The 25,094-nt window shown below is 39.7% G+C and overlaps 2 protein-coding genes across 3 annotated transcripts in view; one reads left to right on the top strand and one right to left on the bottom strand.

Annotated features, from left to right (window-relative positions):
* LOC113771614 overlaps window positions 1–12,751 on the top strand; it is a 91,790-nt gene extending 79,039 nt beyond the window's left edge. Inside the window, exons 4-5 of the mRNA XM_027316187.1 lie at window positions 10,401–12,557; window positions 12,621–12,751. Coding sequence (XP_027171988.1) covers window positions 10,401–12,557; window positions 12,621–12,751 — 2,288 coding nt within the window. The remainder of the gene's footprint in view (window positions 1–10,400; window positions 12,558–12,620) is intronic.
* A 7,870-nt stretch (window positions 12,752–20,621) lies between these two features.
* Window positions 20,622–24,814, bottom strand: LOC113770523 (ER lumen protein-retaining receptor). Of its 2 annotated transcripts, none has more exons than XM_027315001.1 (6): window positions 24,521–24,814; window positions 22,051–22,316; window positions 21,783–21,898; window positions 21,260–21,333; window positions 21,038–21,101; window positions 20,622–20,949 (listed from the first exon to the last, which is right to left on the bottom strand). In XM_027315001.1, exons 1-6 carry the CDS (start codon window positions 24,609–24,611, stop codon window positions 20,913–20,915), a joined length of 648 nt encoding a protein of 215 aa, XP_027170802.1. In that variant the 5' UTR covers window positions 24,612–24,814; the 3' UTR covers window positions 20,622–20,912. The 2 variants fall into 2 exon arrangements, with proteins under 2 accessions (XP_027170802.1, XP_027170803.1); XM_027315002.1 differs by lacking the exon at window positions 24,521–24,814 and adding an exon at window positions 22,659–22,751.
* Window positions 24,815–25,094: the final 280 nt, after the last annotated feature.

The raw sequence follows: 25,094 nt of genomic DNA on the forward strand, positions 1-25,094 counted from the left end.
GATTTAATTTAAATAAATTATGGTAGTGTTTTTATTCATTAGAACATGATTTTTCTAGTTTCTAATGCAATCAAAAAATTAAATTCTATGAGCGTACCTAGGATTATTTCTTGGTTAGGAAAGTGGTTAACATGCATATCTTAACTATTGAGACGATAAGAAAAAGTTGATTGTCATCGCGTATTTGACAACTATAACATGTTTATTAACAAATAGATGAAATAATTATTGCATCAATGAGCAGTTGTATGAACCACTTTCGAAGTTATTTACTTGGCTAGAGTTTGTTTATAATTGATTTAAATTTTATTTATTTCAGTTTAATTGTTTTTATTTATGTTAATTATTTATTTTAATTTCAATTTCTCAAACCCCCATTTAATTCTTGTTTGGAAGGAAATAAATCATCCAAGACCTGAGGAGACGACCCTACTCACCGCTATACTCGAATTTAAATTGTTAGAGTAGGAATTTTAAATTTGGTGATTTGACACCCATCACACATAAATGTTAGCTTTAGTAAGGGTGATTTAGTATAAAGTTCGTATAAAGGGCTAAGAAATTTGGAAGGACAAGGGTACTTAAATTCAAATATAATTGCTCAAGTAACTGTTATTTTTACAGACTAGATTTGTTTTTTGGTTCTATGTGTTATTTGCCTATATAATCATAATACTATCAAAGATGATTTAATCCCCAATTGGCATAGGAAGATTAAATAATTAAAAAACTAAGTGTAAAATAGGAAAATGGTTAAAATAGCCATTTTATTGTAGTAAGTTTGGTTTTCTCTTCCATATTTGTTTGTGTAATGTATATTTAAACTAGTAAGGGTAATTTAGTCAATTCATATGCATTTATGGTTATCAGTGGTCCCATCCACGGACAAGAGAGGTAGGTAATATTTTTGAAACTTTAAAGGCGTTAAGTGCAATTAGGTAAAACCTTTGGGGAGGCTTCTAAAATTATACCATGAAAATTTTGACTTTGGTCGGTAAGTGGTGCCGCCTGATCTTGCGACTTTCTCACATGGCCTCCAACGAACAAAAACTTCTCATGTTGTGCTCTTCCTCACAGTACAACAAAATCATTATCTAATTTTCTACTTCTTCCAGCCAATGTTTAATCTCCGATTTCCTCTTCGCTCGTCCTGATTGTTCGACTCTTTTGATTATCTCCTTTATGTTAGATGCTCTGCTGTTAATGCCTTCAGATTCCCAGCCATTGATTGCATATCAGATCCCGGTCTAAAGTAACTTGCCCTTGTATTCACCGATGGCTCTGCTGTCCTTTTTGCTGCTATGTTTTCTTCCACCTTCTCTTTAAACTTGCCAAGTAAACGTATCATTTCCACTATAGCCTTCGCAATGATATGCATCATCCAAGGCCTTCAACATATGTGTCATCTAATAAGAACAGACCAAAGAATGATCTAATCAGATGGGCAACAATAGCTTTGAAGAAAACACAAAATTTTTAAGTGTGAAATCAAGAGAAAAAGAAAAAGTCAACATTAAAAGCTTTTGTAAGTTTATTTATCTTGAAATCTTTAATGGGCATGATCTTGAGGGAAATTTTGGTATACTACTGAATTGAAGGCATTAAGAACCACGAGGCTATGAAGAAATGATGATATATTAGTAGGGGGAAAATGCAATTTTCTTTCCTAGTAACTTTGACAAAGTTACGTAAACATGGGGACAACTGAGAAAGCCTTGGAAAGAGACTCAAGAAGATCACAAGTGAGCCTAACTACCCTACAAAATGGAAGGACTATTATGATAATTATGATTGTCTAGGGCAATAATTGCTTGAAATGGAAATCAGGAAAAAAAGCACGCATAGAAAGGTTTAAATTGATAGAGCGAAATAACATTCTTGGAGTATAATGTGACCAAAAATTTTGGCATAATACCCCAAAACAGTTTTTTGATATTCAAGGAATAATCACAAATAACTGTATCAGTGCTCCAATTACAATCAAGCACAGAAAAAGCATAATCTAGCTAGGAATAGAAAGCTAAACATGACGAAAAACAGCTACTGTAATACAGCTAAAGCATGTATCAAAAGGAAGATTGATGCTGGTAGACAAGGCTTGAATTTACACTTCTTTTTGTAACTTCACCCCTCTTGCAGCAGCCATTTTGTGGGTACCTAGAATAGCTATCTTAACCTGAGAAATATTAACAGACAATACTTGATCAGCATCGTCAGAAACACAAAGCAAATGCATGCACGATCATGCAAGTTACTTTGCAATTGTACTTCCTGCCAACTTATTGCGGCTCTCACTTACATGAATTTGGAAGCTTTTTTGGGCAAAATAATAAGAGCTTTTATTGATCAAAGCAATAAGGCTTATACGCAATGGTAGCAGGACATAAACACACTACTACACCTTGCCCCATCACACAAGACACTACTAGTCTGCTATACTATTAGATGAGGCACTTCCAGTCCAGCCCCCACTCAAGAACAATAGACTAGTTTTTCTGAGTTTTTGGAAAACTTGTCCAAAAACCAGTTGCATATCTACCTGCTTCAACAATTGCCTCCATAATTCCAGAACAATCAGCAGGTTTTGACTGAAAAATGATAGCATTCTTGAATCTCCATATGTGGTACACCGTTGCAGCAAAGCACAATCTTCTCAACTGGTTTGCAAAGGAGTTTGATCCCCAGTGTGTCACAAGACAAGCTAGATCCTCATCCCAGGAGTATGATCCTCTAAAGGTCAGGCACATATGCTGAACCTTAGTCCACACATACATATATACCTGTAGCTTTACCTGGAAAGCCACTTCAGAAAAGGGGAAAAACAAGACAACCTTCGAAGCAGGAAATGGAAAAAAAAAAAAAAAAAAAGAACATAGAGATCAGCCCATTCACAGAATAAATTGATAAAGACACTGAATTTGAAAATGAAGAAGAAGATAGAAAGAGAGAGAAAATAAAATATTTAAATTTACAGAAATAAGAAAAATTTTTAAAAAGATATTAAAAAGCTATTATATTAATGACTATAAGAAAAGGGGCAGTTAGCAGTTCAATGCCACAGGAAAGGTTTGGCGGAGGAAAACTTGAGCCTCTTAAGAAAAAGGGGAAAGACAGAGAACATTCAACAGCATAAATGTATAATGTCTTTCAACTCAAAAATAGATAAGAGGAAGGAAAGAAAGAGAAACTATAGTATTGGAATCCACAAAAATCACAAAAACCTTAAAAAAAAAAGTAGAACGATATACGTAGTAAATTACGTAATTAATCGAAGAAAGGGTGTTAGCAGTTATGTACCGCAAGGAAGGTTGTCGCCAGAGAAAAACTTGAGCCTAATATGGAAAGAGTTGATATTGATTCCTATGCAGCTCATTCTGGGAACGCATATCATTTTGGGAAAGTTCAATGTGGAAAAAGCTAAAATTCTATGCTAGCGGGGAAGCAGATCATTTTGGGAAAGCTCAAAGAAAGGGGATGGTTGGTAACTGATAGGGTGTTAATTGTTGGTTATTTTATTATTAATTTTCCCTTTGTCTTTGCCAAATATTGTTTTAATTATTGATATTTATTTATATTTGGTATTTGGACTTAATTTCAAGAAGTGGAACTGAAATGTGCTAAAAAGGAGAAACCATCTTGAGAAAAAGACTCCAAGCGTGGGAGATTTTCCACGAGCCTGGCCCACGTTGTACTGGAACCATATTGCGCTTCCTTTTTGCTGATTAGGAGTGTTTTGGAGTATTGAAGTTTTTGATTATCAAGAGGAAACTAAAAAGGAGGACTTCGGAGAACTACAAGGGATGGACTCTTTTCTCAATTGCGTGGGGACCACGGATATGAAGCATAAGTCATCTTTTGGACTTTAAAATGAGAAACAAACGTACAGAGGGTGGCTTTTGTTCCTAATTCGGCGGGGACCACTAGACAAGTAGTTTTTGTTTTAGAATAGGAGAGCTTCGTTTTGGGAGTAGCTTCTAGCTAGTTCCTTCGTATTCATTACTTTATATATAGCTTTGCCGTTTTCTTCTAGGGGGGAAGACGAAGACATAGCTTGTTTTCAATAATTACTTCTGCACTTTTGCATGGGATTTCCTCTATGAAGATGAATTAAATCCCTTCGTCTAGTCGAGGAACAACGGAGGACTTGGTTCTACTAAATTTGTGAGATCAAATTAATTTTTATTTATTTCCATTATTCACTGGTATTCGTCTATCTTCTGCTTTATGTTCATATGGTTGTTTTATTATTCGATTATCCAGGGCCCGGATTCTAGATTAATTCAATAACCTGAAGCCAATTAGGGTAGTTAAATCCGTAATTGTTTAATTATTCTAAATTGGTGGCAACTGGCATGATTGGGTTTGTGTCAGGGAGATAGACAGACTAACTTAAAGAGACCCTCGTAGCGTGTTGATTGGTTAGAATTAGGCTCTTCTAATTATTCATGCAATTAGGGAATTAAATCCTACGATCGTACCTGGGGTTGTTTTTGGGTTAGAGAAATAGCTAACGGTCGTACCTTAGCTATCAATGAATTAAGGGAAGGTTGATTGTTTATCGCGTGTATGGCAACTATAACTAATCTATCAATAAATGTTGGAATTACCTTGAATCGATGATCAGTTGCATGAATTATTTCTGAAGTATACCCTTGGCTAGAGTTTCTCTTAGTTATTTCTTTTAATTAATTATTTTCTGCATTTAATTTGTTTAGTTGGCATTTGATACCAAAACCCCCTCCCATTAATCTTGATTTGAAAAGAAACAAAATATCTTGCTAGTCCCTGAGGAGACGACTCTGCTTACCACTGTCTACTAGTTAGGAAATTCAGTTAAATAATTAATTCAGGTATATCGGATTAAGCAAACTCTTCGGGAACAGGGTGAATCAAATAACCCATTGCACACCTAGAGTCCCTGCGCCAGTACTCGAATTGATTATTGGCTGTTTTAAGTGGTAATTAGGTTTTATTTATTATTATTGCACAGGTTCGGCACCTGTCAATTTTTGGCGCCGTTGCCGGGGACTGATGCCTGTTTAATTTGTTTCTTTTTGAGTTCATTTTATTTTCATTTCCATATTTTTTCCCTCTTATTTTTTTTTCCTTTTTTTTCTTTACTAGTTTATGGCTGCTAACACTCCGTATTTTGGTGATAGACTGGATTTTGTTTCCAGAGAAGGCAATGAGGCTTGTTTTTTTGCTAAGTTTGCATATTCAGAGGCACTAAACTCTATTAGAGAAAGAATGGCTGCTGCAACCTGTAAAATTTGTTATGCCAGGGATCATTCAACCGGTATGTGCCCCGAATATCAAAATAATCTGAGTGTCCCACTCAATAATTATGGAGATTTTTCACCCTGGTCTCAAACGTGGTATAACCCTAATCCAAACGGGTATGATCAAGGATGGTGGGATAACTCCAATTATAATTATACAACAGGGCCAATGAATTTTCAGCAGCCAATGAATTTTCAGCAGTATGAGTCTCAAGAATCATCATCTATGTCAGGTATGTCTCTTGAAAAAATAGTTGAATCAATAGCTACTAATACATATCAATTCCAACAGGAGACACAAATGAGAAATGGGATGATGATGGATGCAATGAGTAATCTGGCAGATCAAATATGTCTATTGACATCCAGAATAAATCGATTGGCTTCTCAAATTGAAGAATTGCCCTCGAAAACCATTATTGATTTTGAAGAAAATGAGAGTGCAATTGGCTTGACTAGTGATGAGGAGATGCAAGAGTGTCAAAATGAGAGATCTTGATAGGGTACAATTTGTTAGTAATTTTATTATTAATTTCCCCTTTTATCCCTGACAAATATTGTGTTAATTGCTGATATTTACTCATATTTGGTATGTGGACTTAATTTCAGGAATAAAGCAGAAAACTACCAAAAGGAGGGACTTTATGGAAAATATGGAGACTTCTAAGGGCTTCAATGCTTGGGTCCTTGAATTGGTGGGGACCACAAGCTAGTGGAAGGCATCTAGTCATTTGGACTCTAAAAAGAAAGCTACGGAAGGAGACTTGGGGCAAGAAGTATTTTGAAGACTTTGTCCACATGTGTGGGGACCACGTAGAGAGCCTTTAGTTATCTTTCTTTTGTGGCTTAAATAGGGAACGTAGAGTAGCAGAGGGATATCTCTGGTTTTAGTCTTTTAGTTTAGTTTTAGTTTTTCCCTTCTTCTGACTGGCCTCTGACACACGCCAGGTGTTCGACAAAATTTCCCAACGGGAAAAACACATTTTATTCCTTGCTTCTTAATAGAAAACGCTATGCTTTTGCAATCCATTAATTCGTGTGATGATTTAATTATGCGGCGTGGCTAAGTCTTCCATCTAGTCAAGGGTCAACTCGACGGCGCAGTCCCGAAAACCTGTGAGATCTAATTAGTTTTCACGCGTTCCTTAATTTATTAATATTTGCACGTTGCCTGCTTGTATTTTCATGGGATTATTTTATTAATTGGATGTCAAGGGCCCGATGTTCAATGTGATTTATTAGTCTCGTGCCAATTTAGTCAATTAAATCCGTAATTGTTTGATTGATTAATATTAGTGGCAACTGGTGTGTTTACACATTAGGGGAACGTGCAATCTAATTTAAATAACCCTCGTAGCGTGTTATTGGTTAGGGCTAGGTTTTTCTAATATTAATGCAATTGGGAAATTAATTCCTACGGTCGTACCTAGGAGTATTTTCTGGTTAGGGGTGATCAATGGTCGTACCTTGGTTATCAATAATTTAAGGAAAAATTGGTCGTCAGACTATAACTAGCCTATTAATAAATTAAGTGAACCTCTCCTGCATCAATGATCGGATAAATGGACTGTGCCTGAATAGTTGCATCCTTGGCTAGAATTTATTTATTCTTGATTTAATTCCTGCTATATTCGTGCTAGTTAATTATTTATTTTTAGTTGAATTGTTTAATTATTTTTAGTTTCATTCCGGTAAAACCCCCCCCTTATCAATTGGACTTTAAGAAGAGACAAATATCTCCAGTCCCTGAGGAGACGACTTTACTTGCCACTGTCTACTATTTTTGCCAACTAATTAATTCTGGTATATCGGATTCAGCAAACTCTTCGGGAACAGGGTGAATCAAGTAACCCATTGCACACCTAGAGTCCCTGCTCCAGTACCTAGGATTAATTATTGACAGCTCTTAGTGGTAGCTAGGTTCTACATTATTATTATTATTATTGCACAGGTTGACGACCTGTCAATTTTTGGCGCCGTTGCCGGGGACTGGCGTTATTATTTGTTTCTTTTTAATTTTCATTTTTTGCTCTAATTTTTTGGTACTTTTCTAGTGTATGCCTAGGTCCTCTCGTGCAGGTGAATTGATTTTTGACCCTGAAGTAGAGAAAACCGCGCGTAGAACAAGGAAAGAAACCAGACAGCTCAGAGAGGAGCACTCCAGGGCTACATCTCAGAGACCTGAGCCCGAAGTTGAACTAGCAGATTCGTTTGGTGACACTTCAAGTGATTTTTGCCAAGAGAGCGTCGACATGGCAAACACACAAACATTAAGGGAGTTGGCTGCTCCAAACTTGACCCAACAACCTCTTTGCATAACTTTTCCTCGCCTTAGTGAGAATGCAGCTTTTGAATTAAAACCTGGTTTAATACATTTGTTGCCTGTTTTTCATGGTCTGCCAGGAGAGGAACCCCACAAACACATGCAGGAATTTGATGTGGTGTGTTCGAGTATGAAACCTTCGGGAGTAACTGATGAACAAATTAAATTAAGGGCCTTCCCTTTCTCTCTCAAGGATTCGGCAAAGGACTGGTTATACTGTCTACCTGCAGGCATTATCACCACGTGGCCAGAGATGCAGAAAAAATTTTTTGAAAAATATTTCCCTGCATCCAGAGCTGCTAGTTTGCGAAAAGAAATATGTGGCATCAAGCAATTTCACGGAGAATCCTTATACGAATATTGGGAGAGGTTCACCAGGCTGCGTACCCGATGCCCGCATCACCAAATAAGTGATCAACTGCTGATTCAGTACTTCTACGAGGGATTACTGATGAACGATAGAAATATCATTGATGCAGCAAGTGGTGGTGCACTGGTGAATAAGACTACCCAGGAGGCATGGGACTTAATCGAGCGAATGGCAGAGAATTGCCAGCAGTTTGGTACGAGAGCAGATGTTCCTACGAGAAAGGTCAATGAGGTAAGTTCATCTTCCATTGAACAGCAGTTATCGGAATTAACCTCATTTGTTCGACAGATAGCTGTAGGAAATGCACAGCAGGCCAAAGTGTGTGGGATTTGCACGAATATTGGTCATACCACTGACTCGTGCCCACAGTTACATGAAGAGGGAATTGAGCAAGCAAATATGGCTGGTAACATGCCCATGCCACGTAGACAGTATGACCCCTATTCCAACTCATACAATCCGGGTTGGAGGGATCATCCAAATCTAAGCTATGGGGGAAATAAGCAACAAAATTTCATCCCCAATAGACAGCAGGGCTTCCAGCAACAATATCAAACAAGGAATCAACCCTCCTCTACCTCAGGTATGTCCCTAGAAGACATGGTTAAAACCATAGCCTCTAATACTATGAAATTTCAACAGGACACTGAGGCCAACAATCAAGAGATGAAAGCACGTATGCAAAATTTGGAAAATCAGATGAGTCAATTAGCCTCAATTGTCAACCGACTAGACTCCCAGGGGAAGGGAAAACTTCCATCCCAACCTGAGGTGAATCCCAAGAATGTAAGTGCAATGACCCTCAGGAGTGGGAAAGAGGTTGAAGGTCCAGCACCAGTGGCTCCGAAGGACAAGAATGAGGACCGTATTGAGAAGGAGCTTGAGGAAGAAGGAACTCCTGGCACAAATGAAGAGGTACTACGTAACCCAGTGGGTCCAGTTAAGCCTAACCCACCACCTTTTCCTAGCAGGTTGGAAAGGCCTAAAAAGCAAGACAAGGAAAAGGAAATTTTGGAGATGTTTAGGAAGGTGGAGATAAATATCCCTTTACTTGACGCAATTAAGCAAGTACCCCGGTATGCCAAATTTTTGAAGGACCTATGCATCAATAGGAAGAAATTGAGGGGAGATGAAAGGATAATCGTGGGAGAGAACGTATCTGCAGTGCTTCAAAGAAAACTTCCACCAAAGTGCGGAGACCCGGGTATGTTCACTATTCCTTGTAAAATAGGGAACACTAGCATTAGGAATGCCATGTTAGACTTAGGAGCCTCTATAAATGTGATGCCCAAGGCTATATATGCTTCTCTGAATTTGGGCCCCTTAAAAGAAACTGGCATTATAATTCAATTGGCTGATAGGACTAATGCTTATCCTGATGGGGTGATAGAAGATGTGTTAGTACAAGTGAACAATTTAGTGTTCCCTGCTGATTTTTATATTCTTGATATGGGTGATGAACGTTCTCCAAATCCATCACCAATTTTGTTGGGGAGGCCCTTCTTGAGCACGGCTCGTACAAAAATTGATGTTAGTAAGGGCACCCTAACGATGGAATTTGATGGAGAAATAGTTCATTTCAGTATATTTGAGGCCATGAAATATCCGTGTCATTCTAATGCTGTTTTTGCTGTGAGTATAATTGACCCTTTGGTGCAAGAAGTATTTGAGATTGATGGCAGGGATGAATTGGAGGTAGCAATCACCAAGCATTTGGATCTGGAAGCAGCATGCGAAATGGAGTTAGACATCAATTTGCAAAGAATGGTTGGAGCCTTGCATTCACTAGGCCAAAGTCCTCTAAGGTATGATGTTGCTCCTATATTTGTGCCTGAACCACACCTAAAGCTATTACCTTCTATCGTGCAGGCACCTGAAGTGGAGTTGAAGCCTCTGCCCGAGCATTTAAAGTATGCCTTTCTAGGTGAAAAAGAGACGTTACCAGTGATAATATCATCCAAATTATCACCCACGGAGGAGGATAAGCTGCTACGCGTTCTAAGGGAGCATAAGGAAGCTATAGGTTGGACAATTGCAGATATCAAGGGTATAAGCCCGTCTGTGTGCATGCATCGAATTCGCTTGGAAGAGGATGCTAGGCCGATAAGACAACCACAAAGGAGATTGAACCCCATCATGATGGAAGTGGTCAAGAAAGAGGTAATCAAGCTTCTGGACGTAGGAATTATTTTCTCTATCTCAGACAGCCCATGGGTAAGTCCGGTCCAAGTGGTGCCAAAGAAAGCAGGGGTAACTGCGGAAGAAAATCATGAAGGGGACCTTGTTCCAATTCGAAAGCCTACGGGTTGGCGCCAGTGCATCGATTACCGTAAATTGAACGCAGTGACCAAGAAGGATCATTTTCCCCTTCCATTCATTGATCAAATGGTTGAAAGGTTAGCCTGTCGTGCCTATTATTGTTTTTTAGATGGTTTCTCTGGTTATTTTCAGATAGCAATTGCGCCAGAGGATCAAGAGAAAACAACTTTCACTTGCCCCTTTGGCACTTTTGCCTATCGAAGAATGCCTTTTGGATTGTGTAATGCCCCTGCAACATTCCAGAGGTGCATGATTAGCATTTTTTCTGAGTATGTAGAGAGAATAATTGAGGTATTCATGGATGACTTCAGTGTCTATGGTGATAGCTTTGACGATTGCTTAGATAACCTGACATTGATTTTAAAAAGATGCATTGAGACTAACCTGGTGCTAAATTGGGAAAAATGTCACTTCATGGTTGAGCACGGGATAGTTCTAGGACATGTAGTGTCATCTAGAGGAATTGAAGTTGATAAAGCTAAAATAGATGTGATATCTGCTTTACCTTACCCCGTAACTGTACGGGAAGTTCGTTCTTTTCTAGGGCATGCAGGTTTCTATCGCAGATTTATCAAGGATTTCTCAAAGATCGGGGCACCACTTTTCAGGCTTTTACAAAAGGATGTCAGTTTTGAATTCGACGAGAAATGCGAAGAAGCGTTCGAGAAGTTGAAAAAATTACTCACTTCGCCACCTGTCATCCAACCCCCTGACTGGAATCTCCCATTTGAAATCATGTGTGACGCCAGCGATTACGCAGTGGGTGCGGTACTAGGTCAAAGAGTGGGAAAGGCAGCCCACGCTATATACTACGCATCTCGAGCCTTGAACGGAGCCCAATTGAACTATTCGACCACCGAGAAAGAGCTCCTAGCTGTAGTTTTTGCTTTAGAAAAATTTCGTTCCTATTTACTTGGTGCTAAAGTTATTATTTTCTCTGATCATGCAGCCCTGCGGTATCTGTTGACCAAGAAAGAGGCAAAACCGCGACTGATAAGGTGGATATTGTTGCTACAGGAGTTTGACTTGGAGATCAGAGATAAGAAAGGGGCAGAGAATTTGGTAGCAGATCACTTGAGTCGGGTACAAGTCACCAAGGACGATATCCCGTTGAGAGAAACCTTCCCTGACGAGCACTTATTTTCTGCTAATTTAATTTTGCCCTGGTATGCAGATATTGTTAATTTTCTAGTTACTGACAAGTTTCCTGCAGGATGGCCTAAGGCAAAAAGGGATAAGTTAAGGAGTGAAGCAAAATCTTACATCTGGGATGACCCTTACCTCTGGAAACGTGGTGCCGACCAAATCATTCGCAGATGTGTGAGTGAAAATGAATTCCAGTCTATTTTAGCTTATTGTCACTCTTTTGCATGTGGAGGTCACTTTGGACCAAAGAGAACTGCTCGTAAGGTTTTAGAGAGTGGATTTTATTGGCCGACCCTCTTTAAGGATACCTACCTATTTTGTAAATCATGTGATAAGTGTCAACGAGTAGGTAATATTTCTCGAAGGGATCAAATGACCCAGACCCCAATGATTTTTGTTGAGATTTTTGATGTTTGGGGTATTGACTTTATGGGCCCTTTTCCTTCATCTTTTGGTTTTTTATATATATTGCTTGCTGTAGACTATGTCTCGAAATGGGTGGAAGCAAAGGCCACCCGTACTAATGATTCCAAAGTAGTTGCAGAATTCGTCAAGTCCAATATCTTTGTCCGATTTGGGATGCCGCGAGCAATTGTAAGTGATCGGGGTACCCATTTCTGCAACAAGACAATTGCTGCACTTTTTAGGAGGTACGGTGTCTTGCACAAAGTCTCCACGTCTTACCACCCGCAGACAAACGGTCAGGCGGAAGCATCGAACCGGGAGATCAAGTCAATTTTGGAAAAGATGGTTCGACCCGACAGGAAGGATTGGAGTATAAGACTTGACGATGCCTTGTGGGCATATAGAACGGCGTACAAGACGCCAATCGGCATGTCCCCTTACCGTTTGGTATTTGGGAAGCCATGCCACCTCCCTGTCGAGTTCGAGCATAGAGCATTTTGGGCGGTCAAGCAATGCAACATGGATATCGAAGAGGGCGGAATTCAAAGGAAGCTACAGTTACAAGAATTAGAGGAGATTCGCAATGAAGCCTACGAGAATGCTGTGATTTATAAGGAGAAAAACAAGATTTTTCATGACCAACAGATCTCTAGGAAGACGTTTGAATGTGGACAAAAAGTTCTACTGTATCACTCTAAATTGAAGTTATTTCCAGGTAAGCTACGCTCTCGTTGGATTGGTCCCTTTGTTGTAACTAATGTCTTTGATTATGGTGCAGTGGAAATCCAGAGTCTAAAGACGGAGAAGAAATTTGTGGTGAATGGTCATCGCCTCAAGCCATATTATGATGAGGTTCCAGTTGAGCGGGTAGAGATGATGCATTTGGAGGACCCAATTTGCTTGGTTTAAGCAAATTATGGGCGATGTCTAGCCAAAGACACTAAAGAAAGGCGCTAGTTTGGGAGGCAACCCGAATATTAGTTTTGTTATTTCTAGTTGTTCTTCTTTAGCATTGGGTCATTTACTCGTTGGGTAGTATCTGTATTAATATTTTCTTCACTGCAATCAGGAAGACCGATCTTGGCGTGCCCACGCGGTGTTGGTGTCTCCTGAGATCAGAGGACGAAGACCGATCTTGGCGTGCCCACGCGGTGTTTGACGACTTTTTTTTAGAAAAAAAAAAAAAAAAAAAAAAAAAAAAAACAACAGAAACGCTTTTTCTTTCTTTTTCTTCTTTTCTTCTTTTCTTTCTTTTCTTCTTTTCTTCTTTCTTTCTTTTCTTTTTCTTCTTCCCCGCTGCTTTTCCCTTTCTCTTGTTTCTTCAACCAAAGCAGCCGCAGCCTCCAAGCTCCATCGCACGCCGCCTGACCGAGCTCCGCGACCACCGTTACCAGCTTCAGCGCGCCGCCGCTGTCGCCAGCTCCTCCTTCAAGCCACCATCGCAAGCCGCAGGCCCAGGCCACCAGCGCCGGCTGCCAGCGCGCGCATCCACCAGCTGTCCTCCAGCTTCGTCCGTAACCAGAGCCACCGCGCGCAGCTCCTGAGCTCACGGTCACCATTGCCCAGACGCCGCAACTCGCGCAGCCACAGCTCGTGGCCAAGGCCTGGGCGCCGCCTGCTGCTACCACCAGCGCGCCGCGCCTGCACCAGCCCCGGGAGAGCCCACGCGCGCACAACCCCAGGCCTCGCCGACGGGCGCTGCTGCGCGCGCATCTGCTCCACTGCCGTGCGGCACCACCAGCGCCACTCCAGCTCTGTTTCCAGCCGCGATCCGCAGCCGCGCACGCCGCTGCCGTTGCTGCCTGCTCCTCACCAGTGCGCCGGCCACAGCCCACGGCCAGCTCCACCGCGCGCGCGCAACCCCCAGGCAACTCCAGCCGACGGAGCGCCGCCTCCTTGCTCACCAGTTCCGCGGGCACGCACATCACCACCTGTCCAATTGAGACAGGTGGAGGTATTATAAATTCCTTCCCTATTTAGTTTCAACCTCGGCAATTTGGTTGGGTTTCTTGCTGGGTAACAGAGGGGGTTGTTGTGGGCATTTTCTTGGGTAAATTTTGGGACTCAATTGGGGGTAATTGCTGCCATCTGTGGGAGATTTGCTGATAATTATAGTTGAGTTAGACTGCAGCCAATTGCTTCTGGATTCAATTTTCGCTCATTTTTGGCGCTACTTGGGTGTTCAAATCGGTTTTGCTCACTAGGTTGGTTGTTTGATTTAATTTCTCCCTCTATACTCACCAGTGGTACTGGTGAGGGTAGTTGTTAAACATCTGATAATCTGTGTTCTGGGCATTTGTGAGTGGGTCCACCCTGTGATTGAGTGGTTGGATAAAGCAGGGGGTGATTTAGTGATCTTCGGGGGGACCTGTTTGGACAAATCTGAGTTTAACTGCTGCCAAGAGGGGGTATTTTCTACTATTTGTTGAACAGCTAGCCTTTTGTTTACTATTTGTGTCCAAGTTTGGGTGAATTGCTGAGATTGCTGGTTGAATTTGGGGGCGCCCGTGACGCTTATACTTGAATTTGGGGGCGCCCGTGACGCTTATATTTGCTACTTGAGTGTTTTGGTCTGCTTGTTGGTCACCATGGTGAAGCCTCGGTCTTCTTCTAAGACTAGGACCCCTAGGACTTCTCAGCCCCCTCCACCCCAGCATTCCATTCCCGCCTCTGACCCCTCGCACGACCCTTCCTCCTCTGGGAGGCGGGCTCGTCTTGGGCGACAAAGAGGCGTCCATATCTGTGACCCTGCACATTTTGGGGGTCATTTGGACTTCACTAAGGCCGCCGACAAGCAGCGATATGCTATTTGTTGTGAGCGACAGATCACTCCTTGTCGATATAGGGACCCCGCCACCTTGGGCCTTCTCAATATTAGCGTCCCCTTCCACGATTTGATTGGGGCCATCGGGTGGCGCCCCTATTCTCGTATAACTGACCTCCCAGCCTTTGTTGAATTAGTTAGGGAATTCTATGCCACATTTGAATTCGACCTTCCCTCTGGTTACACAGTTTCCACTCCTAATGTCATTCGTTTCCGTTTAATGGGCCAGGAATTCCACCATTCCATAACCGACTTCAACCTGGCCTTTGGTTTCATTGATCCTGCTTATGCTGAGTCTAGGGAGTATGCCGAGAGTGCGTGTGACTATGTCCAGCCGTTTTTCTCCCGTTATCGCTTTCTTTGGGATGATATGTCTGTAGACAGGGATAACTATGACCCTCGTCTATCAAAGGGATCCTATCTGAAGGACCCGGCCTCTCGCTATATCCACCGTTTTTTGGCTTACAGTTTCTCTGGTAGGCGAGATAGTTCGGGCATTCTGTCTAAGCCCGAATTTTTCTTTATATGGTGCATGCAAAACAATATTAAGGTTAATCTTGGGTGTTGGCTCGCGTCTCAGTTCAAGTCCATTTTGCCTAAAAAGAAGCGGGCCTTGATTCTTGGGTCTTACATAACTCACTTGGCTATTAATTTGCATGTCCTTGATACTTCTAACCATAACTTGCATATAGCCTGTCAAATGGAGCCTTTGGATATTCCAAGCTTAGAGAAAATGGGCTTAGTTCGGGAGGGCGACAATGGTTGGGAGGTTGTTCCCCCGGGACCGCTACACCCTCCCCCTCGTTCATCCTTTGCCAGTGCCTCCACGGCAGGCGGTGATCCCGGTCCATCTTCCTCCGTTCCCCTCCATTCCGCCCATACGGATGAGGAATGGAACCAGCTCCGCAACACAGTCGAGCGGCTTGAGATTCGGCAGAAACACATGGACGTTAACATTCACAATATGGCGCAGAATCTAGCGGCTTTTATGCAGCAAGCCGGGTTCCCTCCTCAGTTTCCGCCTAACCCACCCTTGTCTTGACGCCTTCAGGGAAGTACCGTTGCCCCTCCCCTTTTTCTGCTATTATCTTTTCACATTGAGGGCAATGCGTCATTTAGGTGTGGGGGGGTCAGTTTGGGTGCTAGTTCTCGTTTCTTTATTATATTTTTTTTTTATTTTTATCTTGTTTTCTGTTTAGGTGTTGCTCCTTTATCTCTTTTGAGTGTCTTTCCCTTGCTTCTATCTTGGTGAATATTTTTGGCAGCGCACTTTTTCTTGTTAGTTGTGGTTTGTACTATGAGTTGAGTTACAGTGGCAAGTAAAAGCATGCCTTCTTGGTGAATACTTTGAGTTTAACGACGTGGTGCAATTTATGGCTAACTTGTTTAGGCAGTATAAATATTTTGCTGGCACTGTTGTGTAGTTTGGTCTCCTGTTTACCTTAGTTCTCCATATTTGGGACATGACGCAGGCTATGATCTGTAATTATTTGGTATCTTTGTGTTTTCTGGTGAATAATGTATGGCTATACTCCGCTAGTGTCGCCACCTAGTAACCGGGAGTCTTCACCACAAGTGTCGGCTCTCGCGTCAAAAAGTGACGATATCTATGAGTAAATAGACCGGGAGCTACGAAAGGTCGAGTAACTGGGCTCTTTCATCTAAAAATGTCAGAGTTCACGTCAAAAGATTTGAATAGCTCGGGGCTAAGCATCGGAAACAAATGAAAAAAAAAATGAAAAAAAAGAGAAACAAAACAGAAAAGAAAAGAAAAAAAAAGAAAATCAGATGTGGAGAATATGTGAGTTTATGATCATATTAGCCTGCCGATCCTTGGTTCGTATTGTTGAGATTTTGGTTGCCAGTTGACTTAATTACTAACTGTTGCTAGTTATTATTTGGATTTCCTAAGCGAGTTAGCCATGAATTGGACAGGTCTATGGACTTAAAAGCTAACCGTGAGAGATATGTCTTGACACTTAGTCACTAGACCTTGATTTTGGGTATAGGCACAGCTGGCTATGATAATGTGAAAGCTAGCCATTGTTGAGTTAAATTTTCCTCATGCTTGAGGGCAAGCATGATTCAGGTGTGGGGGGAATTGATAGGGTACAATTTGTTAGTAATTTTATTATTAATTTCCCCTTTTATCCCTGACAAATATTGTGTTAATTGCTGATATTTACTCATATTTGGTATGTGGACTTAATTTCAGGAATAAAGCAGAAAACTACCAAAAGGAGGGACTTTATGGAAAATATGGAGACTTCTAAGGGCTTCAATGCTTGGGTCCTTGAATTGGTGGGGACCACAAGCTAGTGGAAGGCATCTAGTCATTTGGACTCTAAAAAGAAAGCTACGGAAGGAGACTTGGGGCAAGAAGTATTTTGAAGACTTTGTCCACATGTGTGGGGACCACGTAGAGAGCCTTTAGTTATCTTTCTTTTGTGGCTTAAATAGGGAACGTAGAGTAGCAGAGGGATATCTCTGGTTTTAGTCTTTTAGTTTAGTTTTAGTTTTTCCCTTCTTCTGACTGGCCTCTGACACACGCCAGGTGTTCGACAAAATTCCCCAACGGGAAAAACACATTTTATTCCTTGCTTCTTAATAGAAAACGCTATGCTTTTGCAATCCATTAATTCGTGTGATGATTTAATTATGCGGCGTGGCTAAGTCTTCCATCTAGTCAAGGGTCAACTCGACGGCGCAGTCCCGAAAACCTGTGAGATCTAATTAGTTTTCACGCGTTCCTTAATTTATTAATATTTGCACGTTGCCTGCTTGTATTTTCATGGGATTATTTTATTAATTGGATGTCAAGGGCCCGATGTTCAATGTGATTTATTAGTCTCGTGCCAATTTAGTCAATTAAATCCGTAATTGTTTGATTGATTAATATTAGTGGCAACTGGTGTGTTTACACATTAGGGGAACGTGCAATCTAATTTAAATAACCCTCGTAGCGTGTTATTGGTTAGGGCTAGGTTTTTCTAATATTAATGCAATTGGGAAATTAATTCCTACGGTCGTACCTAGGAGTATTTTCTGGTTAGGGGTGATCAATGGTCGTACCTTGGTTATCAATAATTTAAGGAAAAATTGGTCGTCAGACTATAACTAGCCTATTAATAAATTAAGTGAACCTCTCCTGCATCAATGATCGGATAAATGGACTGTGCCTGAGTAGTTGCATCCTTGGCTAGAATTTATTCATTCTTGATTTAATTCCTGCTATATTCGTGCTAGTTAATTATTTATTTTTAGTTGAATTGTTTAATTGTTTTTAGTTTCATTCCGGTAAAACCCCCCCCTTATCAATTGGACTTTAAGAAGAGACAAATATCTCCAGTCCCTGAGGAGACGACTTTACTTGCCACTGTCTACTATTTTTGCCAACTAATTAATTCTGGTATATCGGATTCAGCAAACTCTTCGGGAACAGGGTGAATCAAGTAACCCATTGCACACCTAGAGTCCCTGCTCCAGTACCTAGGATTAATTATTGACAGCTCTTAGTGGTAGCTAGGTTCTACATTATTATTATTATTATTGCACAGGTTGACGACCTGTCAAAAATACATAGAGAAGTATAGTAGATAAGGACAAATGGGAAACTTTTGTATCTCTGCCATTGGTAAAATGGATAGATTGGAACCTCAAGTCCAAAACTCTGGGAAAAAGGGAAGATATTTGCTAGCAAGTTGCATTTTAACATATAGTGTATTATGCCTGGTCAGCCAGGAATAAAGTCAATGCAGAAGGAGATTACCAACAACTTAGAATGCCATAGAATAAGCTAATGAACATGATTAAGGAGGAACAAGAGGTACTCAAGATAGGGAGAAACAGGAACCCATTTGAATAGAGAGGAATATGCTTGGAGAAACCAATGACAGGATGGATAAAGGTGCATCCACCGGTCGATCTAGAGTTGCAGGAGCAGGAGGTGTCATAAGGGATGAAATGGGGGTGTGGAAACAGGGCTTTTGCATCAACTTGGGAATTGCAAGCAACATAATTGCTGAGTTATGGGGCATTGTCTGAGGGTTGGAATTGGCCTGCGAAGAAGGGATAATGAGCGTGCACGTGGAAACTGACTCCCTTACAAGTGTGATGCTGGCTAAAGAGGACTGCAAAAAAGGGCTACATTCAAACTTAGTCAGGAAAATTATAGAGTTATTGAATAGAAGTTGGGAGTGTAAACTGACACACACATAAAGAAGAGGAACTAGAGTTGCAGATTATCTGGCCAAGTGCGGTCTTGAGGGAGAGATGAGGTTTACAATTTTGTAGGACCCACCTGATGGGATTAGGAATATTTTGGCAAAGGACATTGTTGAGGTAGTTACCCTGAGACTTGTCCTAAGCTAATGGGCCGCCAGCCCTCCATTGTACGGAAAAAAAATAAAAGAAATCTCTATTGAGAAGAGGATGGTTAACAACAAAACTGTTTTCTTGTTTCATAACGAAAAAAAAAAAATACAGTTATGAGTTTCAAACTGCTGCAAATACTCTTGCAAACCCTTCAAAAAAGGCATTACTCTTTTTTCTTTTGGTTAATAGAATGAATGCGTAAGGATTATTTCGTATAGATTTTCAATCGATCCATTGAAAATATGAGTTGCTTAATGCTCAAATGATTTTAAGATATATTGAGTTGATTACTCAATCATCCATTGTGAATATGAGCTACTTAGTGCTCGACTTGTTTTAAGATAAATCGGTTTAATTATAATTGAGTTTGAGTTCAAGTTCAAATAATAAAGTAAGGAGTGCAATACGAAGCTTGAAGCCAACTGAACATTTATTGTTTGATAAACATGTATTCAAGTGCGCTTATGCCCACTTGTACAATGTTTAAGAATTATTAAGAACACCTAATATTTAATTTCTAACAAAAGAATTGCATAAGATAAAGGAAAAAAAAAACTGAACAAGATATATCGATGGCTGATAAATTGAACATAAACAGAAGATATAAATTTAAGAACTCCTTCGAAAAGATTTTAAAAAATGCATGGACAGATTAAGCAATCAAAATTTTGCAAGCATAAAAGATTACATATTACTTATATAGCATCCCGAAATAATTTTTGCAGGTAAGAATGCATGAAAAGCAATCAAAACATGTAAATCTAATTGGAATCACAAGCAATATAAGTTGATCCAAACGTTCATGCTTACAATCACTAGAGTATTTAAAACTTCTCATCAAGTCAGGGCAAGTTCAAAGTGAAAATTACACGAGGAAGTTTAAGCCGAACTTGAGCTTCATTACTTAATTTCAACTGTGATTAATTTAGCATTAGACAAATTTTGGCTCCAAGGACCCTCAAAAAAAAAAAGTTCCGAGGTCTAGTTACTTCACAAAGAAACACACCTTGGAACTATTTTGCTTCTTGTCATTAAGGAAGAAAAGAAGAGAAATGGAAATTTGGGTTCTTCAAGATTGAAGACAGCAATGATAACTTCACGCGTGATAGATTGAAGAAGAAGAAACAAGACACTTGCGAAGAAGCCTCGTTATCTTCCTAGACTCCAAGAAAAGATTTTACTATAATACCAAACCACAGCTTTTTTTCGCTTCTTTCTCTCTTCCAAACCACCAAACTAGGCGTTGATTTCAATTGCAATGTTTCACCCCAAGTGATAGACATAGATATAAAATATCAAGATTGCTAAAGTGTAAGAAACTCGTAACAGTACTGAGTACTCAGTTTGGTTATGGCCACGAGCGAATTTACACAATATCAAACTTGGGGATAACAGAACCAACATCCTCCTTTTTCTCTTCTCTTACTGTAGAAAACAACACTGCATTTACTCATTTCAAACCTTTTTTATTGTAGGCCCTGCCCCACCGGGGGGGGGGGGGGTGTTGTTGTGTGCGTGTGTGTAGTTTGAACTGCATTTACCATCAGAGTTGGAATACAGATGCAGGGATAGAGGGGACACTGAGCCATTCTGAATCCAGAATGCTTGTCAAACTGAACATTAAAGAAAGAATGTGCTAGTATTCCTCAAGTATCATGCAAGTGACAAATAAAGGTTTTATCTTGCATACATTGATGTATCAATCACTTGACAAGCCAGAGAGATGGGGAAAAGAACTTTTAGGACTATTGCTTCTTGACAAGTCTACTAGCCCCTACGAGAGGAGGCAGCACAAAATTGAAATGTCTCGACATCAAATAGTGTTTGCTTCACTAAGTTTTTGAGCAGCCAACATCTTTGTCAAAAAGGCCATCAAGCTGGTAGCTCTAGTTTTACATTATTCTTCCAACTGCAGCAATTCACAAGGAAGAGTTAAGTTATTTTCCCTGTCAAACATCAAACAAGCTTGCAGGTAAATGCCTGAGCTGGAATTTCACCTTTGGAAGTAATAATAGAAGAAATCAGCGTAAAGTGCAGTCTGAACAAGCCCTGCTACCCAAGCTGCCAGGAATTAACCATCAGAAAGGTATTAGCTTTTCATAAACAGAGCAACATAAAAACCCAACTGAAACGCAATCAAGCAAGGTATGGTTAGACCTTGTGCTTGGACATGTTATGACAAACACAGGAAAAAGAGCGGGGGAGAGAGAGAGACATACTTATCCAGTGGACATAGTGGGGCTCAGTGAAATAGCGGTAAATCCAGTTCAGAATGTATAAGCTTCGATAAGCTCTGAAACAGAAGAAGACCATAAGCTAGGTTTTAACCTGAACTTCAACAAGAAGATAACATTCAAGACAACAAGTAAAATAAGAGATCAGAAAGCGTCTCATAGGGAAAAAAAGAAAGAAAAAAAAAACTCAACTTCATTTCTGTATGGCCATTTGTATAAATGCAATGCACATAAAAAGTCAGAAGCAATAGAAGTTTGACAAACATTTAGATGTATGTACTTCATTTAAGTGAAGATCATCTACACATGAATTTCTCAACAAATTTAGAGCCCCAAAAAAAATTGTGTCTTAGCAAGACCAATAGCAGCTAATCCGCTCAACCTCAATGAAACAACTGACCAGCACCAGATGCACCTAAAGATATAAAGGGACAACGACAATTTTCCAGATAAAACAAGAGGTACAGCTTTAACTATCATAAATGGGAATTTGAGAATGCTATATTACCCAAGGAGAAAAACATATTGCCCAGTCAGGTTGTCAATATTTCTTGTCCTTTGCAACAAGACCAGCTGAGGAAGGATGGCAACAGCTTCCAAGAATATGGAAAAGGCCCACATTACCTGAGGTAACATATCCAGCAAAATTATATAGTGACATACAGTGAAAGTGGAAGACACACACATATGTCTAGTTACCGAGAAGAAAACATCTTCACCGGATACAAGAATTCTAACATTATCACATGTTAACGGCAAAATGGAAGCACCAATACCTCCTTAAAGGTAAACTTTTCATGTATAACCAGAGCCAAAAGCAAACATGGTAGCACAAGGAAAAGATGGCGAAAAGTGTCCTGATCCCTATCGTAAGATCTCCGGACAACCTTGTGATGCCTCATGTACCAGACAATTGAGAAAGAGCTTCCCAAGAATATTAACTTCATTATGGTATTGTATAGGGAGATATAGTCTGTAAATATGTCCAAGTAACGAGTAGCAAAGACAATAGCATAGAGCTCCTGGGTCTTCAAAGAAATGCCTGCACATTTTGTAGGATGGCAACAATCAGCAAATATATGATAAGGGAACCAGAAGAAGCATGATAATAACAAACTGCAGCATAAAATGCAGAGTTGCAAATGCCTTGTGGAATGCAGCAGGCATGTAGATCCAGTTCCAAATTCCACCCAGACATGTTCCACGCAACGGGCTTAATTTGACTTTTCGACACAACAATACTTTCCATGTATTAAAAAAAGAACACATGCATATCTTAGTTCCTGGAAAAATTAAAGTTTTAACTTTACCGTCAACTTAAGAGCGAAAAATTCATCTGAAGCAATAATGGAATTCTTGATAGTCTCAGGTATCTCACGTTTACCTCTCTAAACAATAATGGATTCATGAGAAGTACATTTGTCCTAACCACATAGTAAATTCCTTCTGCACACAGTTTATCTTTTGCTTCTTGGCATGATTGGACCTCTCTGACAACAGAGAACAAAAATCAATATTCCATAACACACTCCAATTAAATTCTAACTCATATATAGTACATCTGAACTGATCTCAGCTCTGGCATGCAATGTTTCCTTACTTAAAATCTACCTAACTTTTTAGAATACCAAAGGAAGAAGAGAACGAGAAAACTGGAAATGAGGGAATAAAGAGATAGCAGTCACTGTATCCAATTCACAGCTTTCAAAGGATCAAAACTTGCTTTATACTGTACATTACATATCTTTCTGATAAAATGTAGACATTACTCTAGGTAACAATTTACAACAAGTTTTTTGTCATTCTACCAACTCTTTTCTGTGGCATTTTACCAGCTCTTTAACACTATGTCTATGAAGCACATTGTAAAGAATGATAAACTTAACTATCAAGCAAAGTAATCCCCTTGTGCATTACAAAAACAACAATTGTGCTTGTTATTAGTTCCTCAAAAACCACTTTCTTTCCAAGCCCTACTTGAGACAACTGAGTGAGGACCAAGGCAGAAAATGGAACCACATGACCTATAAACTTCAGAAGGGACGCATTCCTGAACAAGTATAGAATCCAAAAGGCAAATTTGAACTCAGGAGATAGAAAAATAGTGATATGAGAACTGAATAAAAAAAGGATTCTATGATTGGCAAATAATTGATGTAAAATGAAAAATAGGAAAAACAAAAGCTAGAAAATAACTACATCCCAAAAAGTAAGATGCACAAAAAAATGTAACTAAAAAGTTGAATGAAACATGTAAATTTTTAATCTTTCTTGACTTTTTCGAATTTCTTTTTGTGGCCTTCCTTTGCATTGGTTAATTGGGAGAAGGATGTCTACAGGTGTGTGTTGGAGGTTGGAGGAGCAATCAGAACTTTTGAAGGTCAGCATAGCAACAACTGAAGTCGCCCCAAAAAAAGATTGACGTGTACCCAACTTGCTTGCTATATGCATTAGCAACTAGTAAAAGTACTATCAAACTGTCTTAGACCTAAAAGAAACCATTTTTACATTTAATATCGACCTTGGTATCTTGTTAAAGTGTCTTTATAGCTGTTCATGAATTCCAAGAGCCCCCCAGATGAATTCCAGCAGGACCTTATTGCAAATATCACCAGATAAAACAATTATTAGCCATTTTACACCTATAGCAGCTATTTGTAGTTCCAATCTTATTTCCAACGCATTTTCGTCTAAACTCCAAAAACAATACGTTATCCTACCCTTCTTAAAAACATACTTCCAGCTTAAACTCCGAAACCTTCTCAATACCCAACAAGAATACACTAACCACTACCAAGCACTGCACAAAATAACCTTAAAATCTCAGAAAGAAACAATCTTTACCCTCACTGACCTCAAATCACTTGATTACAAAAATCACAGCTTTTTCCAGCAAGCTTTCTTCGTGTTTAAGCTACCATCAACCACTACCTTCCCATTTAAACCAAACCCGCATAAAATATACCAAAACCCAGTTCCCAAGTTACCTCATTGCCTCAGAAATTAGTTAAATCTTAACGTGAACAGCTTTCCAACAGAGAAAGAGAAAACCCAGATCAGAACAAAAACAGAAGGAAAAAAAAATCCATGAGTCACAATTTTATCAATGCAAAATCACAACTTTAGAGCTAATATACACAAAAAAAATCCGAAATACACCAAAAAAAAAAAAAAAGAAACCCCCGTATTTCTACACATAAATGTGCAGGGTATTGCTTCGGGGGAAGGAGGTTGAAAAATTCGTACCAGCACAGGATTTGATTGTGTGGATCTTAAGAAGCAAAACAAGCACACTGGCCAAATGGGTCATATCCCCCGCTAATCTGAATATATTCATCTTTGCAATTCCCTCTATTCCCAGTGGCTTCTGCAACCCTGTTCTTTAGAATTGGATCAAGCAGAAATGTGTTTTTACCAACCTTGAATCTAAAACCCAAGAAAGAGATCTGCAAAGTTGCTATCTTCTCTTAAAACAGAGAGATCTCTGTCCTAAGTCGAGAAAGAAAATCTTTTCTAGTTCTGGTTAATGGTAGTTATGGCGCATCCCTATTTAAGTTGAAATTTTAATGTCTTATGTTTAACTCGTAAAAATACTTAGTTGTATTTCTTTTTCTAATTGACTGGTACATGAAATACTCTATTTGTATCTGCTATCGTATCTATTCAAAATAAATAAATTATTTGTCTTGCCTAAATTGCTCCCAAGTTTGTCAAGTTTAGGATTTCGGAAGTTCTGCCCCAAAATTAAAACTTATTAAAAGATGTATGGTTGTAAAGATTTCTCAAAATTCCAATTTTCAATCCCTTTACTTCTCTAAAT

This window comes from Coffea eugenioides, chromosome 5, assembly GCF_003713205.1.
Source record: "Coffea eugenioides isolate CCC68of chromosome 5, Ceug_1.0, whole genome shotgun sequence".
Lineage (NCBI taxonomy): Eukaryota > Viridiplantae > Streptophyta > Magnoliopsida > Gentianales > Rubiaceae > Coffea > Coffea eugenioides.

Coding starts and splice junctions, on each gene's coding strand:
- LOC113770523 (XM_027315001.1), bottom strand. CDS start 24,611: ATGAATATATTCAGATTAGCGGGGGATATGACCCATTTGGCCAGTGTG. Junction 21,334..21,782: donor CAATATGTTTTTCTCCTTGG/GTAATATAGCAT, acceptor CTTCTGTTTCAG/AGCTTATCGAAGCTTATACA. Junction 21,102..21,259: donor CCACTATGTCCACTGGATAA/GTATGTCTCTCT, acceptor AATTCCTGGCAG/CTTGGGTAGCAGGGCTTGTT.